This window comes from Mirounga angustirostris, unplaced genomic scaffold (genome assembly GCF_029215605.1).
Source record: "Mirounga angustirostris isolate CCGP_5_RB_7025 unplaced genomic scaffold, mMirAng1.0.hap1 SCAF_16, whole genome shotgun sequence".
In the NCBI taxonomy this organism is placed as follows: Eukaryota; Metazoa; Chordata; class Mammalia; order Carnivora; family Phocidae; genus Mirounga; species Mirounga angustirostris.
The window spans coordinates 17,105,661-17,123,325 of record NW_026991724.1 but is presented as its reverse complement, the minus strand read 5'-3'; the positions used below and the strand labels follow the sequence as shown (position 1 = coordinate 17,123,325).

At 43.6% G+C, this 17,665-nt stretch overlaps 1 protein-coding gene and 1 pseudogene across 1 annotated transcript in view; both read left to right on the top strand.

Annotated features, from left to right (window-relative positions):
• Positions 1–17,665, top strand: part of TANGO6 (transport and golgi organization 6 homolog) — a 189,609-nt gene that overhangs the window by 141,734 nt on the left and 30,210 nt on the right. The window contains exon 17 of the mRNA XM_045890837.2: positions 8,140–8,253. Within this exon, the coding sequence (XP_045746793.1) occupies positions 8,140–8,253 (114 nt within the window). The remainder of the gene's footprint in view (positions 1–8,139; positions 8,254–17,665) is intronic.
• LOC123855319 (mesoderm-specific transcript homolog protein-like) lies at positions 9,951–14,138 on the top strand (annotated as a pseudogene).

Below are 17,665 nucleotides of genomic sequence, written 5' to 3'. Positions count from 1 at the left end.
ATGATCCCAGGGCCCTGGTATTGAGCCCCTCAGCAGGTTCCCTGCTCAGCGGGGAGCCTGCTTCTCCCTCTCCCTCTGCTCCTCCCCACCACTCATGTTCTCTCTCTGTCTCTCTCTCTCTCTCAATCACTCTCTCTCAAATAAATAAATAAATCTGGGGAAAACAAACAAACAAACAAAAAAACCTTATCCCAGATCTCCTGGTGGATCAGCTCAGGTTTGACAGGATTCCATACATTTTCTAAAACCAGTGACCCCAAACATGGTCTATGAACCAAAAAACGAGACCATGTTTCTTTTTGAGTCCTAGACTCTTCTTCCCTTTTTCTCTCTTAAGGAAACTGTAGCTTGCTACAGCATGCTGGTGGCATATGATTTCCTATCAGGACATTAGAGAAATTTCTTGGTTTGATTGATTAGAAAAATTGAGCTAAAACAGGTTTTATAACATTCAAGAAGTGTCATCTCTCTGGAGACCCACCTGACCTTTTGAAAGAGAATGCAATTTCCAAGTGCACTTGGGGATGGGAATCAGTGAGGACCTAGCTCCACCACCTACTTACCTGCGTTCACTGGAGCACACAATTTATTTTATTTATTTATTTTTTACGATTTTTAAAAAATTTATTTATTTGACAGAGAGATAGCACAAGTAGGCAGGGCGGCAGGCAGAGGGAAAGGGAGAAGCAGGCTCTCCGCTGAGCAGGGAGCCTGATGCGGGACTCGATCGCAGGACCCTGGGATCATGACCCAAGCCGAAGGCAGACGCTTAACGACTGAGCCACCCAGGCGCCCTGGAAGCACACAATTTAGACTCTGAACTCAGTTTCTGACTTACAAAATGGGATTAAAGGGGCGTCTGGCGAGCTCAGCAGTAGAGTGTGTGACTCTTGATCTCAGGCGTTAGTTCAAGCTAACCCTCCCTCGGGGGTGGGGAAGGTAGAGATTACTAAGAGGAAAGGGGGAGATTAAAATACCTACACTGCAGGATTGTTAACCAGGATCTAGAGATAATGTATATGTGGAAAATAAGAAAAGGCAGAGGAGGATAGGGTGACCAGCATCATAGTGTCAGGTGGAGGGGAGGTTGCAATGTTAAATAGGGTATTCAAGGTCAGCCTCATTTGAAAAGGTGACATTTGAGTAAAGATTTTTTTTTTTAATTAAGATTTTTCTTTGTGGAGCATTTTGGTCATTTGAAGGAGGCTGATGCCTGGCAGCAAGGAAATGAGTGAACAGGGGTAACCAGCACCCTTCAGATGTTCCCAGTCGTACATTTACCCAACACCTGCAACGTGCCAAGCCCTTTGTTAGGGGCCGAGGTTACAAAACTCTACAAGATACCACCTTGCCTTCTAGGCGTGGGTAACCTAGTAGAAGACACAGCCGTCAATGACTACAGTTGCCATCCTTTGTGATAAGTGCTGTAGGAGCACATTTTAGGAGCCCCTCAGTCAGGTTTGAGTGTTGACGAAGATATGCTAGAGGAAGAGACCCTTGGACCTGAATCTTCAGAACAAGTGGAAATTGGGTAGCCCAAGAAGGCGTTTCCGCAGAGAGGACAGCTTGGGCAAAGGCACTGAGCTATGGGACAGCCTGGCATGTTTGAAGAACTGTTAGAAGATCCGAAAGGCTGGAGTGAAGGGAGGGGGTTGGGAGGTTAGTTGGTGGCAGAGCTGAGGCAAGAGAGGCGGGCAGGGGCTACATCATGAGGGGTCTTGTTAGTTTTACGGCTTCCTGGCTCACAGCAAGAATCTGGGATTGCTTATTAAGCCTTCAGAAATGAAGTGTGAATAGGTAGTAGGCTGCTTGCTTACCATGGGTGCTAACACAGAAAGGGAGCCCTTCCTTTTGTTTCTGCCTACACATCCATGTGAGGAGCTGCTACTCTGGGGGCATCCACCTGGCCAGCCCCTTTCCCATTTCTTGAGACCTGGACTCCCTGAAACATGAATCCTAGGCGTGTTTATGATTACTAACAAACTCTGAGCCCAACGAGGGCAGGACCAGTCTTTATTTACCTATGCATATCCCCTAGCACCTATCACAGTGCTTGGCATATAGTGTGTGCTCCCTGTCTGTTGATTAATATTGAATGAAGAGGAGGGTAAGGCTTATTTGGGAAGACTGGTTCTTACATGTTTTAAAAATAGTAATAATAGCAAGCACTTAATACTTTTCTGAATACCTTGTATATGTCAATGGATCCAGTTCTCACAAAGGAAACTGAGGCACAGAGAAATAAAATAAGTTGCCAAGGTCATACAGATAGGAAGTGGAGGGCTGAGATTTGAATGTAGGCAGGTGGTTCCAGCATTCCACCCTCTTAACCATGCTCTGTATTGTCTCCCAATAAATGTTTTCAATTCATTTATAAGATTGCTTTTGTGCCAAAAAAAAAAAAAAAAAGGTTGCTTTTGTGCCTTAAACAGGAACAGTATTGCCATATAAGTAAAGCTACTAACAGGAAGGGTCATGCAGCTCCATTGCTTTTGGCAATGAAACTTCAGAAGGCAATATATTCCCTCTGATTTGAAAAGCCAGGTGTTTCCATCCCACATAATTTCTGTCTCTTCTTTTTAGATGTTCCTTCTTATGTAGCATCCCACGTTGCCATGTCATCAGTGCCCTCCAGCTGCCTTGGGTGGAGTACAAGTTTGAACATGGTTGGACACCTGACAGCCTTGGTATTTCAGCCATTGAGCCCTCCTGTAGTCAGACTGCTCTTGTCCATTCCCGTGGAAAAAGTGGAATATTGGGCATGGCTCTTAAGTAGTTCTTCATTTATTTTGTTTACATATTCAACAGATATTTATTGAGCACTTACTCTGTGCCAGTTATGGGACAACAAAGCTCTGTATCAGATGGTGGGGATCCAGCTGTGAAAAGAACATAGTTCCTTTCCTTATGTGGCTGATGTTCTAGAAAGGAGAAGTGAGTAACAAACAAGCAAGGAAGTAAACAAATAGATCCTGTGTCAGATGGAGTGAGTGCTAAGGAAATAAATCTAATAAGGGAAGGGGCACAAAGGGACCTTGTTATGATATGTGAACTTGGATGAACAGGAAAAGCTTCACTGATGAGTGACATTTGAGATAAGACCGGAAGGAAGCAAGGGGCTAATCCAGGCAGATACCTGGGGAGAGAGCATTCTAGGTGCCTCTAGAGAGCAACAAGTACAGAAGCCCTGAGGCGGGTGCATGCTTGCCATGCTACTAAAGAGCAAGGCCAGTGTGTCAAAGAGGTGGTGGCAGTCTACGTGAGGCCTTGTAAGGACTTTGGCTTTTATTTTGAGTGATTTGGGAAGCCAAAGCAGAAGAATGAAAGGATCTAACTTATATTTTTTCTTTTTGAGAGAGCTTGTGTGTGCATGCGCAGCAAGGGGAGGGACAGGGAGGGAGAGAGAGACTCCCCACTGAGTTCGGAGCCCTACGCTGCACTCAGTCCCACGACCCCGAGATCATGACCTGAGCCAAAATCAAGAGTCGGATGACTTAACCAGCTGAGCTACCCGGGTGCCCCCTGTCATCTGTTCTGATATAAAATTGAACAAACTAACCACCATAGTCTCTTCTAACATGATCTGATCTGGCAGTCATAGCTGTAGTTCTTGGGCCTCTGAAGAAAGCTGTCTACCTCTTGGGTGGTCCACATTTGGGACCTGTCTGTACTGTGATGGTGTTTGCTGGTAGGGAAGGAATATAAAGGATAAGATCAACCCATCAGTCTCTGTACTGGAAATTCAGGTTTTTCTTCTCTGTTGATGTCAAGATTTAACCTGTTTCAAGAGCATTATTATTTCCCCCTATTTCTCCTTTTTCTTGACAAGAGCTGTGTTGCTTGAAACCAAATCCTTTTTTTTTTAAGATTTAATTTATTTATTTGAGAGAGAGATCACAAGCAGGGGGGAAGGGTAGAGAGAGAAGCAGACTCCCCCTTGAGCAGGGAGCCCGATGCAGAACTCGATCCCAGGACCCTGGGATCATGACCTGAGCCAAAGACAGACACTTAACCGAATGAGCCACCCAGGCGCCACTGAAACCAAATCTTGATAAGCATTTTCATCTTTATCACTCTCTGTGGGAAGTAAATATGATTTAAAGGAACCACAGTAAGAGGCCCATCCTCAGTACAGCAAGTAAGATGTGCCCAGGTGAGAAGTCAATGGGACAATCCACTTTAAATGTGGTGCCCAGAATTCCATAAACCTGAGCTTTGGGGTCTGATGCAAAGCCATCACCTCTAACCCCACTGATCCAAATTGATTACCGGTCTTGCCATGATGGCTACAGTTGGCTAAGTACAATTTGAGGATAAGTGGACCCCTGAGATGAGGACTCTAGTGAATGTCCTGGGGAACCCGGAGGAAGCTCAAGTAGCCATCAGGGTTCTCCTTCGTGGCAGGTTAAGTGAGCGAGCTGAACGTGTATGAATTGAAGACTATACTGCTTTTTTTTTCTTTTAAAGATTTTATTCATTCGAGATAGAGCATGAGCAGGGGGAGAGGCAGAGGGAGAGGGAGAAGCAGGCTCCCTGCTGAGCCAGGAGCCGGACGTGGGGCTCAATCCCAGGACTCTGGGATCATGACCTGAGCCGAAGGCAGACGCTTAACCATCTGAGCCACCCAGGGACCCCGAGACTATACTGCTTTTGTTCTTAAGGTTTCTTTGTTTACAAAATAGAAGGACAGATGATTTAGTTTCACTAAGTTAGCAGACCACCTGAAATTTTAATAAAGCAAGCTCAAGGAAAAGGGATGAAGATGCAGTTGGAAAATTGAAGTCATGCTTTCATGATACATACCTCAACTCTGGTACCTTCTCTCCTGGAATTTCCCGAAGTTGGTTTGTGGTAATCTTGCCATTTGTATTATCTTTTTTTTTTTTTTTAAGATTTTATTTATTTATTTGACAGAGAGAGACACAGCGAGAGAGGGAACGCAAGCAGGGGGAGTGGGAGAGGGAGAAGCAGGCTTCCCGCTGAGCAGGGAACCTGATGCGGGGCTCGATTCCAGGACCCTGGGATCATGACCTGAGCTGAAGGCAGACACTTAACGACTGAGCCACTCAGGTGGTGCCCCTATATCTTTTTATATAGTTCTGATTATGCTTGGTATGTGCCAACTATTTTGGGGAGTGATGTTTTCCCTTATTTCTGTTGGCTCCTATCAAGTGTTAAATTGCTTAAGCTGATTTTTAGTATTTCCAGAATAATCATCATCTTCCTCTTTGTATGGCTCTCAGAAGTGGATATGAGTTAAGTGTTTTAACCAGTGAAGAGAAAACCTTCCACAGTGTGGTTTATTAGAATAGGTACACTGACCCTGAAAGCAGGCAACATGAAGATAACATAGGGTGGGTTTCGCCCTCTGGGAGGGCTTAGAAACAAAATAGAAATATTAAACCAGTTCATAAATTAGTAAAGACCTTACATCATCGATCTATTTGCCAAGCCTTTTAGAGGTTGAAGGCAATGTTAAGTGTGTCCTTGGGGTTGAAGGTGTGAGAGACTAACTGTGGGAGTGACTTGTTCAGAGTGGGTAGATGGAAGAGAGTGGCCATGTATCCTCCCTGCTTTGAGGCTTTGATGAGGGGTCTGCCCCAGTGGCCTGCAGGAAAGCAACATTATGAGTTGGTGATGGGAGCTTGACCTGAACAGAAGGCTGTTCTTGTCTCAAGATGATATCTACAAGAACATAGTAAAATTCTTATGCTTTAAAAACATTTTGCGGGGCACCTGGGTGGCTCAATTGGTTAAGTGACTGCCTTCGGCTCAGGTCATGATCCTGGAGTCCTGGGATCGAGTCCCGCATAGGGCTCCCTGCTCAGCAGGGAGTCTGCTTCTCCCTCTGACCCTCTCTCGTCTTATGCTCTCTCTCTATCTCATATTCTCTCTCAAATAAATAAATAAAATCTTAAAAAAAAAGCTTTAAAAAAATAAAATAAAAACATTTTGCATAATTGACCATCATACGTTTCATAGGATTTGGTCCTTGTGACAGGTGTTGAGGAAGGTTCGTGCATACTCCTCTGTTTACGGGCCTCTTCCTGATCATCCCGGATGGCTGATTGCAGATGGGCTGGGTCCTATCTGGTGCATAAATCACTAACAGCCTGTAGCAAGCAGGAGGCCATTCCAGCTGATCTCAGCAAGGCTTGTAATAACCAGCTCCTCTCCCAGTCATACCTTCAAAGTGGCACAAGGATTCAAGCATTGGCCTTTCAGGGGAAGCCCTTTTCCAGCCAGGATTCTTCTGCCTATCCCAGTGGTGGAATTAGTGCCTGACAGCCAGAGCCAGACCCACTGAGAGCTGAGGCACAAGCATGGCCTGCTTAGCACAGTGGGGGAGCAGAGGTGGCAAAGCCGGACACCAGCAAGGTTCTAGGCCAGGAAGCCTCAATCCACCAACTGTGGAAATCTAGGCCCCAAACTAAACCCAGAGGGAGGCAGGCAAAAGGCTTGGGAGTATCTGCACAATATGTGGCCCCAGACTGGTTTTCGTGCTTTAGTTACCAGACTGAATAAGCTCAACTTCCATGTGTCAAGAAGGACTCAGGCCTAGCTCTAACTTGTCTCTCTGATTTCAGCTCTTACCTTGTAAATACTAAGCCTGCAAGCGGAGGTAGCTATTATATTGTTACCTTTTGGAGGTTGCCCAAGGAATTCCTCCTGGAACTGAATTGCTTCTACCGTTAATGCCAGAGGCATGGAAGCCACTGATGGCCTTGGGTCAGGGTGTCCCAGGTTAGAAGCAGAAACAGCTCTCTGGATGTTATTGAAAAACAGCCCCCAACGAGTTGAGCTTTTCTGGGATTTCCCTTCACTTGCAAGATGCAAGTTTGTCTAATAGATGTACAACTTGATTAAGTGCCAATACATCACAGATGCAATTATATTTAAGAACAAGCTACTTCTTCTAATCTCTCTGCCATCACTGATTAATTAGACACTTTGAACTATGCCCAACTGTTTGAAAGCTGTGAAAAATACAACCTGCATAGTTAAAATTTCTGCACAAGCCTATTTCCCTGTTTGTGCCTGTATTCTTTTTTTAAACCTTTTTAAAAACCATTCTTTAAACATAATATGTATTTATACATGTTTCCAAACACACATTCTGGCTTTTTCTTATCATGGTTAGAAATCCTTCCATGGTTGGCCAAGAAATACACTCACGCAGTAAATGAAATAAAGTATGAGAGACCAGTTGAATAATATAGACTTACCTTCATATTGTTGCTGCCATTGGCCACACTTTGAAGATTTTTGTTTTTAATTTTTAAGCCTTACGGAATGCCTCAGAACAGTTTTTTGCCGTTGTTTTTAGTGGTATCTTTTTATTGAGGTTTTAAAATATTTTTGTACTTACCAGGAGTGGGGTGGGGGCAGGGTGATAACAGGGTATAGCAACGTTCTTATTTTATGACATATAATTATTAGCTATATATCTGGCACCATGCTGTGCTAGTAATTTCTAGTCTTTTCTGTTATAGAGCTGTCTTTTAAAGCAAATGAGCATTGAAAGACCTATTCCACACATGAAGCCGCCCAGGGAGACTCTGAAATTGGCCCCAGGTGACTGACATGGTGGGGTATGCTAGATTTGCAGGACTGGGACATCTGAACATGCCGAAGAAGATCAGTTTGACTATTTATGTATTTCTCTCTCCCTGGGCTGTAACTTTCATCAGTGGTGCATTCATATTCATGTGGGGCCTTGAACTCTGAAGCCTGCTCAGCTACATCTTCATGGTCCTCACTCCCTAAAAGTCACTTGTGTTTTGGGCCATCTTTCCTTTCTTTGATTTAGTCTCCTCAAAGGGGGACAAGTAACATGTCTTCCCATTTTTGAGGAAATATTTGAATTTGACCATACCTTTATTATATATGCGTATCCTTCCCAACTCCCTAATCTTCCTCCTAAATTCCAAACCAGATTTTGCCCTTTTCCAGAAAAGCCAAACTAAATCAAGTTCTCCACCACTAGATCGCTCCGTCTTTACTGAGAACGAGGAAACTATCCACCCCTCTCTAAGCCAGATTTTTCGTGATGAACGTGTAGAAAGTGGAATGCAGTTGACAAGCTTCATGTAATTGTGCAATCCTGATTTTTATTGACTTTTTCTCTCATCCTCCTAGGTAACAGCTTGCCTGATTGCTGTGGCTAAAACAGACCGTGAAGTTCAAGTGCGCAGAGCTGCCATCCACGTGATTGTACTGCTCCTTCGGGGCCTCAGCCAGAAAGCTACTGAGGTAAGTCGGTTCCTTGCCATTTGCAGCCTCCCTACATGTCTGGGTTTTATCTGTTTATCAGTCTTCCTTTCACCAAGGCAGCCTCAGATCTTTTCCCTGGGTGGATGCATGGAGATGAATCCATCAGCAGAGATTTTATTTTGTAGCAGGAATACTGTTTGCATCTTTAGTAAGAGTCCCTATTTCCTCTGTAGCAGTAGGCAAACTGCACATTAACTGCTGCAGGAAAACCAGAGCACAGGTTTATGGGTTGTGACTCTGAGTCCTGGCATTCTTCTCAGAGGGGCAGGTTCCAGGTGAGCTAAGTGGACCACACTAAGCCTGCCTCTGCCTCTGTGGCCTGAACTCTAGTGACTTGTCTTCCTGACTCATTTCGTTGTTGAAACCGAATTCCTGAAGGACCTCATTTAAAATGTTTCCTTTCTAGCTGTGAATTCAATCCAGGAGATTTTAGTTGCTGCATAAATTGAACTTTTTTCCTCCTCCAAATGGGTCTGGCTGGATTTCTCCCCAGTGTATGGCCCATATGGGAAGAAAAAAATATATATCCATATGTGTGCTAAGAATGAGTGACCTCGAAATTAATTTTCCTCTTGATTTTAATGGAAACTCATTCCCAGTTGAGTTTATAGGAGAGTTTATATTAATAATGTACTTCCTGATATCCACAAGGCTCATCTACGGCTGGCACATCAGTATTTAACTGTCAGTGAAGCCATTAGAAGAATGTTTGTTTTGTCAGACCTACAGGCTTTACTCATGATAGAATTTTGCCATATCACGTGTTTGACACCATTTTTATACAAGCACGGACTCATTAGTTATCCCCTAGTTATTATCTAGGACCTTGATGGTGGTGAGGACACACAGATCACAACTCAGTAATGCAGATTAATTAAATAAATTGCTGTCGGGTACACACTGCCCTTGATGAGAATCTGCTCTACAAGAGGGAATTAAGAAAGTGTTTTTCATCCATCCTCAAGATCTACAAAACTCTTGGGGCGCCTGGGTGGCTCCGTCAGTTAAGCCTCCGACTCTTGATCTCAGCTCAGGTCTGGATCTCAGGGTCTGGATCTCAGGGTCATGAGTTAGGCCCCACGTTGGGCTCCACACGGCGTGGAGTCTACTTAAAAAAAAAAAAAGGGCGCCTGGGTGGCTCAGTTGGTTAAGCAACTGCCTTCGGCTCAGGTCATGATCCTGGAGTCCCGGGATCGAGTCCCGCATCGGGCTCCCTGCTCAGCAGGGAGTCTGCTTCTCCCTCTGGCCCTCCCCCCTCTCATGTGCTCTCCCTCATTCTCTCTCTCTCTCAAATAAATAAATAAAATCTTTAATACACCATGGTTATGTAAGTTGTTAACAATAGGGGAAACTGGGTGAGGGGTATACAGGAATTCTCTGTGCTGTCTTTGCAACTTGTCTGTAAATCTAAAATTATTTCGAAATAAAATTTTAGTTAAAACTCTGAGTTCTAACACTATTAAAATAAAGCTGTAAAGCTCTATGAGTGGGCTGCGGCCACCAGCATATCCCGGGGCTTCCCACTGCTGTGGCCGGCACTGCCCGCGCAGGCGAACGTAGGCTGTGCCCGGCTGACGGCTGGCCCTGCGCTGCTGCGGGCGCCGTGGCGCTGGGGGCTCCACACGGCTCTGCCGGGATAAAACGCAGCTGTGGTGCACCACGATCTCCTCCACAGGATGAGGGAGTAGTGGGTTCCAGTGGGGCTACTTGCTGTGCCCCTGCTTGCAGCCTGTCTGCGTATTCCACACCCACCCCCCTCTCCCATCTGTCTCCTGCTCCTCACTCATGCATGTCGTCAGGCAAATTTCTCACCTACAAGTGACTGCACATCTTCTGGTTGGAAGTCCTGAGATGTGCTCTTACGTGGGTTTCCAACTTCCAGCTGTGATTGGTACAAGATTTGGGAAGCTCTGACCCTGAGGTTTTATTGAGTGATTGCCCTTGATTTCCTGGACTTTGGCTTCACTGACAAACCAAGACCACGTCACTTTTCCGTATTTGAGCAGGCCAGCACTGTGGAGGCACTTTTGCAGCATCTGGGGCTCCAGAACCACAGGATGAACCTTTTGTTCATGATTACAGAGATATCATTGCTCAGGAGGTGCTCTGTAGGTTCGAGCAGAACTGATCTGGTCAGCTTACCATGAAGAGTCTCTGGCTGTCAAGTGCAGGTATATTTCCTGAGACTCACTGTCCTCTCCTTCTCCAAAAGCTTCTCAAAAATGGAGGCATGCTGTCATCCATCCTTACACGATTGATGAACTTCTTTGTATTCTCCCGAGGTCTCACCCCAGTCTTTGGGCTATAGACCCAATATTCTGAGAGTAAGCTGTGAGACATGTGGGCAGGGATACTGAACAATGACAGAAGTCAGTTACCCTCAGTCCCTTACACTATATCAACCAGAGAAAGAAGGTTAGAAGATGCTGGGTGGGAGCTCTTGCTTCTGTAACTGTTCCCATTCATTTTATCTATGGGCCATTGGATCCCATGAATCTCAATCCAGAGTTTTTGGAGCTGTATAGGAAAAGAGTCCGATTCTGGATGGCCACATTAGCCACTATCCACCGCTAGAGGATCCCATGGGCTTCCTGAATACATATATGGGCTTCATCAACTCCTTCTGAGCTGGAAAGAGTAACTTCCCTCTGTTACCTCCCCTACTCCCTTATGTTGTGTATTCCACTTAGGAATAAATGCCCCAAAGAGGTCCTGGCCACCAAACACTATTCTCTCACCAAAGTCCACCTGACTCACATGGGAGTCAGCATGTAGTTAAAAGCCCGCAGAAACTCTAGCTAAGGGTGACCTAACAGTCGACCTCCCATTCTTCTCACATCTGAGTGAGTGTATGGACTTGCCTCTGTCTTTGTGCCTCTGATGTGCACTACTTCTCACAGATACAGACAGACAGACAGACATTCTTAAAAGTCTTTTTAACACTTCTATGGACTCTGCTGAAATATTTAGAAGTACTAATTTCTGTCCCATCCTTGGCTGGAATCCTATAGTAAAAACTGAGGAGAGGGTGTCTCCTGACACGTCCTTGAATGGCTTTAAGGGCATGTGCTGTTTAAAGTTCTCTAAGCAACACAGCTCCAAGTGCCAGTGAGTCTCCCTTGTCATAACTTTGGATTTTGTTTTATCAGCTGCTTTTAATAATGGACATTTTGTTAAAATAGGCTTTGGGTTGAATAATGCAGTATTCTAAGTATACTTTAAGACTATGATTTATCTACATGTATTATATATATTTTCTAAGGATACTAAACCAGCAGATACTCTGGCAGAGTAGTAAACCTTTTAAACATGTTTAATTTCTGAATAAATTGGATTAAATCCAAACTATTTACAGAATTTCCTAAAATCACAGGATATTAAGGACCAGTAGCATCTGTGCCAGAGATTAACTGTTATTAGCTAATTCTAACAGCAAATAACAGTCTGACTCTTCATACCTCAGTGCTTAGAAGCACGTCCTTCCTGAGCTGGAGGGGAGGGGATCGTTGTATAGTCCAAATTACCATGCTAAATCTACATTGATTCCTTTTATGACAATTGCTTAATTTCTCATTGGTTGTCCCAGAGAGGCTTCCTCATATAGTTCAGTAATCCCTGTACTTTACAGTTAGGAAAGTTCCAGAAACTTAACGAACAAATACTGAAAGACCTATGAGCAAATGATGCTGAATATTTCTTTTTCTTGCCTTTTTTTTTTTTTTTTTTTAAGTAGGCTCCATGCCCAGTGTGGAGCCCAGTGCAGGGTTTGAACTCATGATGCTGAGATCAAGACCTGAGCTGAGATCAAGAGTTGGACACTTAACCAACTGGGCTACACAGGAGCCCTGTTGAATTATTTTTCTTCTTAAGCCACAGTTTCAATTGTCTTAAAAGAGGATGATTAAGTGATTTTTTAAAAAAGATTTTATTTATTTATTTGACAAAGCACGCAAGTGCATGCATAAGCAGGGGGAGTGGCAGGCGCAGAGGGAGAGGGAGAAGCAGGCTTCCTGATAAGCAGGGAGCCCAACAATGTAGGGTTCAGTCCCAGACCCTGGGATCATGACCTGAGCCGAAGGCAGACCCTTAACCAACTGAGTCACCCAGGCACCCCAATTAAGTGAATATTTTAAATTCTTTTTTTTATTAGCAACTTCAGGTATAACAACTGAAGCTGTAATAAATGTTTATTTTCTATTAATAAAAATGAATTTTGACAAAAGTGGCAAAAAAAAACTCTATAAGTGCACACACCCTTAATGAATGAGAGAGTAAGAGTGTGTGTGTGTGTGTGTGTGCACGCGCACAGCAAAATATCTGGTTAGTAAAGTGAGAGAAGAAATAGAAACTCTATCCAGAGTTCTCACATCTGTGTGTAGCCAGTGAAAGCAACACTCCTGGTCTTACCAGTATTAAAATAATTTGTGGCCATGGAAGATTATTGTCACTTTCAAAAAACCATGTGAACGGAAAATCGCTCTCCGGTTCTCCAAAGCAGCTCTATTTTGTACTCACTGAAATTTATAAATTGTGTTTACTTAGTGAATAAAGAAAAGGAAATGGGATGGGATGAATGTATGATTCCTCTTCCTGGTGCATCCTTAAGGCCAGGTGTGTTAAATCTTGTAATCGTAGGTGTGATTATAATCAGCGGCACTTTAATGAGAAACGGAGATCATCACAAAGCTTTCAGTCTAAGATTTATCTTTTCTGCTGTTTTGCCCCCAGGAACAGCTGAAATGAAAATGCCACTTTGTTGATGAAATGGTGTGTGTGTGTGTGTGTGTATGTGTTTGTTTCTCTTCTAATCACTATTTCTGAAGCTACAGAGTGCCAAAAGATAATGCCAGGTTTCAGTGAATTTTCTCTTGCTGGTAGATGTGCCTGCCAAGGACCTCTGTGGTTCCAGCAGCTTGGAAAGGAGGCAGAAAGTCCAGTAAGAGGTAGGGGTTCAGAAGATCAGGAGATAGATTAGGATCAAAAAGGGAAGACGTCACAACCCCCACTCATTTGAAAGTAGCCAGAATCTTGTGCAATCAACACAATATCCACACTGGAGGGAGATACTGCATTCACTTTCTTAATGAAAAACTTATTTTCTCTGCTTACCCTTGTTTTGGCCTTATGACCATATCTGTTAACTGTTAATTTATTCCCATTATAGCCTGAAGCCCAGGAGAAGCCAGAAGGAACTCCCTTTTAACCCATTCTACCTTACCCATACTGAAAATTAAATTTACTAGGAGTACCCAGGGGAGGAGGTATGTTTAGACCTGTGCCTTCTGTTGGCCTCAGAGTTAAGAACAGCCCTCCTCAACATGGAGAGGGTAAACTGAGCAACAGAATGAAAAAAATTGTGCCTAACTATCCAGGTCTTTGCAACTAACTTCCCAGGTCTTTGCAAAGTGACTTGTTTAAGTATTGTAGATGTTTAGAACATCCATTTTCATAAATTCATTCCAAAGACAATAATGAATAACTGGGGCAGTAATGGCTGAGTAATAGCCTCAGGCCCTCCTTCAGATAACAACTATAAATTCTGGACATAATATAGTAAGCAGCTACCTTGAGACACTGGAGAGTGCTCAACTGGAGTCTGTGCTCAGAGGAGAGGCATTGGACAGAGTCAGTTTCCATTTTCTTGGCTTTTAACTTAGGGACAAGTCTATTTGGGAGTGAATGCAATGCAGGAGGGCCAATGGTAGAGATACCACAGTCTTTCTAGGGGAACCAGAACACTGAATCCGGGAAACCACAGCTCCAGGACAGAGAAGGGAAATCCTGGAATGGGTAGATTCAGAGAAAGGTGTCCCAAATTCTGTCTGCCTACATGTAGAACTGACCCCTGAACCAAGCAAGATAAGTGCCCACTTTAAAAAAAAGAACCAGCAGAAACCACTAATTGGAGAAGAACAAAATCTAGGGTCTTCTTAATTTAACATTCATAATGTCCAGGATATAGTCCAAAATAACTCAATATATGAAAACCAGGAAAATGGAAATATTCTCAATAGAAAAGAAAATCAACTGAGGCCAACCCTAAGATAATCCTGATGTTGGGATTTTAAAGCAGCTTTATAATTATCCTCAATGAAGTAGAAGAGAAAAATGCCTACAATTAATAAAAAGATAGAAATCTCAACAAATATTATGTAAGACTGATGAATCACTGGACTCTACCTTTGAAACTAATAATACACTATATGTTAACTAATTGAATTTAAATAAAATAATAATTCTAAAAATTAAAAAAAAGAAATCTCAGCAAAGAAATAGAAATGATTTAAAAAAGAGAGCCAAATGGAAGTTCTAGAACTGAAAACTACAATACCTGAGATTTTCTTTTAATTTTTTTAAATGTTTCTTTTTAGATGTTTTTTAGTTATTCATTTGAGACAGGGAGATACAGAGAGAGAGAGAGAGAGCATGAGCAGGGGGAGGTGCAGAGGGAGAGGGAGAAGCAGGCTCTCCGCTGAGCAGGGAGCCGGACGCGGGACTCACAATCCGAGCCAAAGGCAGAGGCTTAACCATCTGAGCCACCAGGCGCCCCTGAGATTTTCTTTTTAATTTTATTTTATTATGTTATGTTAATCACCATACATTACATCATTAGTTTTTGATGTAGTGTTCCATGAGATTTTTTTTTTTTAATCACTGAATGGAATTAAAAGCAGGTAGAGCAATAGAGATGATCGAATGTGAAGAAGAGAGAGAGAAAAAAAAAAAAAAGATTTAAAAAGTAAGTGATCTAGAGTGACCAGGGGCTCTCAGAAACCTAAACCTATATTTACCCTGGGAGCAATGGTTCAGTATCCAACTAATTCAGTGTTGATGGCAACTTTATAGAACATAACCACCGTGAATAATGAGAATTGGCTGTAGAAAAAAGTTGATGATCTTAAAAAAAGGATGAGTGTTCTGGGACTGACCATAGTTCTAGATTTATTTAGATAACTACTACTACAGTCTTCTATATTATTTACAAAAAGCTGACTTCTTAGAAGAACTGTGAAGTACTTGAGAACTTTGCACATGGGTTTACAGTGACTAAATGTGACAGCAATTTATGTGACTCTTGATCTTGGGGTTGTGAGTTCAAGCCCCACAATGAGTACAGAGATTACTGAGAAATAAAATCATTTATTTATTTATTCATTCATTCATTCATGTATGAATGAGACACTGCACTCGACAGAGCAGGGGAGGGGCAGAGGGAGAGGAAGAGACTCTCAAGTAGACTCCCCGCTGAGTGTGGAGCCTGATACAGGGCTCAATCCCACAACCCTGAGATCATGACCTGAGCGGAAACCAAGAGTTGGAGGCTTAACCGACGGAGCCAGCCAGGCATCCCTGAAGATTTTATTTTTCAGGGGTGCCTGGGTGGCTCCATCAGTTAAACTTCTGACTCCTGATCTCAGCTCAGGTGTTGATCTAAGGGTCATGAGTTTAAGTCCCACGCTGGGCTCCGCACTGGGTGTGGAACCTACTTAAATAAAATCTTTTTTAAAAAAATGTGCCAGCATTTTATATTGAAACTTTCTCCCTTGCTTTTTAATATTAAAAGGTATTTCCTAGAGCATAGCTTTTCTTCCTTCTAATCACTCATTTTAGGTGAAAAAAAACCAACCTAGGGGCGTCTGGGTGGCTCAGTTGTTAAGCATCTGCCTTCGGCTCAGGTCATGATCCCAGGGTGCTGGGATCAAGCCCCACATCGGGCTTCCTGCTCCGCGAGAAGCCTGCTTCTCCCTCTCCCACTCCCCCTGCTTGCGTTCCCTCTCTTACTGTGTCTCTCTCTGTCAAATAAGTAAATAAAATCTTAAAAAAAATCTGTACTCTATCTAGTAGGAGATAAGTAGTAGGCTTTAGAATTCATTCTTTCAAGATGATAAACAAGTCTTAACACCAGGTCCTGTCTTCAAAAATAAGCAAACCCTGGAAACATCCATAGGGGGGAAGAGTTTGGGATTAATTACTAAATGATGGCTGGGTCAGGTTCTGAGCTAAACCCAGCCGCCCGCCCCCCAGGAATGATTTTGAATTCCTTCTTTGAGTCCAGTGATGGACTCTGATGACAGAAGGCTCTTCCTGATAACATGATGAATAGTGGTTTCACTAACATTTGTGTATTCAGAGGTTACTCTCCTAGTTCTTTGTCAGAGAGAAGGCAAACCCTGGCTTAGGAAGAGAGAGAGAGAGAGAGAGGAGCAAGGAAGAGAGAGAGAGAGAGAGGAGAGAGGAAGAGAGAGAGAGAGAGAAGAGAGGAAGAGAGAGAGAGGAGAGAGAGAGAGAGGAGAGAGGAAGAGAGAGAGAGAGGAGAGAGGAAGAGAGAGGAGAGAGGAAGAGAGAGAGAGGAGAGAGGAAGAGAGAGAGAGAGGAGAGAGGAAGAGAGAGAGAGAGAGGAAGAGAGAGAGAGAGGAGAGAGGAAGAGAGAGAGAGGAAGAGAGAGAGAGAGGAGAGAGGAAGAGAGAGAGAGAGAGAGGAAGAGAGAGAGAGAGGAGAGAGGAAGAGAGAGAGAGGAGAGAGGAAGAGAGAGAGAGAGGAGAGAGGAAGAGAGAAAGAGAGAGAGGAAGAGAGAGAGAGGGAGGAGAGAGGAAGAGAGAGAGAGGAGAGAGGAAGAGAGAGAGAGGAGAGAGGGAGAGAGAGAGAGGAGAGAGGAAGAGAGAGAGAGGAGAGAGGAAGAGAGAGAGTGAGAGAGGAGAGAGGAAGAGAGAGAGTGAGAGAGGAGAGAGGAAGAGAGAGAGAGAGAGGAGAGAGGAAGAGAGAGAGAGGAGAGAGGAAGAGAGAAAGAGGAGAAAGGAAGAGAGGAGAGAGAGAGAGAAGAGAGGAGAGAGAGGAGGGAGAGAGAGAGGAGAGAGGAAGAGAGAGAGAGGAGAGAGGAAGAGAGAGAGAGAGACAGAGGAAGAGAGAGAGGAGAGAGGAAGAGAGAGAGGAGAGAGGAAGAGAGAGAGAGAGAGAAGAGAGGGAGAGAGAGTGAGGAGAGAGGGAGAGAGAGAGAGGAGAGAGGAAGAGAGAGAGAGAGGAGAGAGGAAGAGAGAGAGAGAGAGAGAAAAGAAAGAAAGAAAGAAAGAAAGAAAGAAAGAAAGAAAGAAAGAAAGAAAGAAAGAAAGAAAGAAGAAAGAAAGAAATGGCTTGAGTGTGATGTTAGGCATTTTTGGTTACAGCAGTTACTCGGGGTCCATCCAAAACCTTGGGTGTATGAGTCCCAGGTTCACCTTGCTTCCTGTCAGTCCAGACCGAGAACTGGGACCCGAAGAGGACATGACACTTAATCTCTGACACGACACAAATGGCAAGTTATAAGTAAATGGATACACAGAATGGAAACTTTTCCTTCCTTTTATTGGTTTTGTTCTATCCCGAAGGTTATTTTGACATTTGGTGTGGTTTCCGT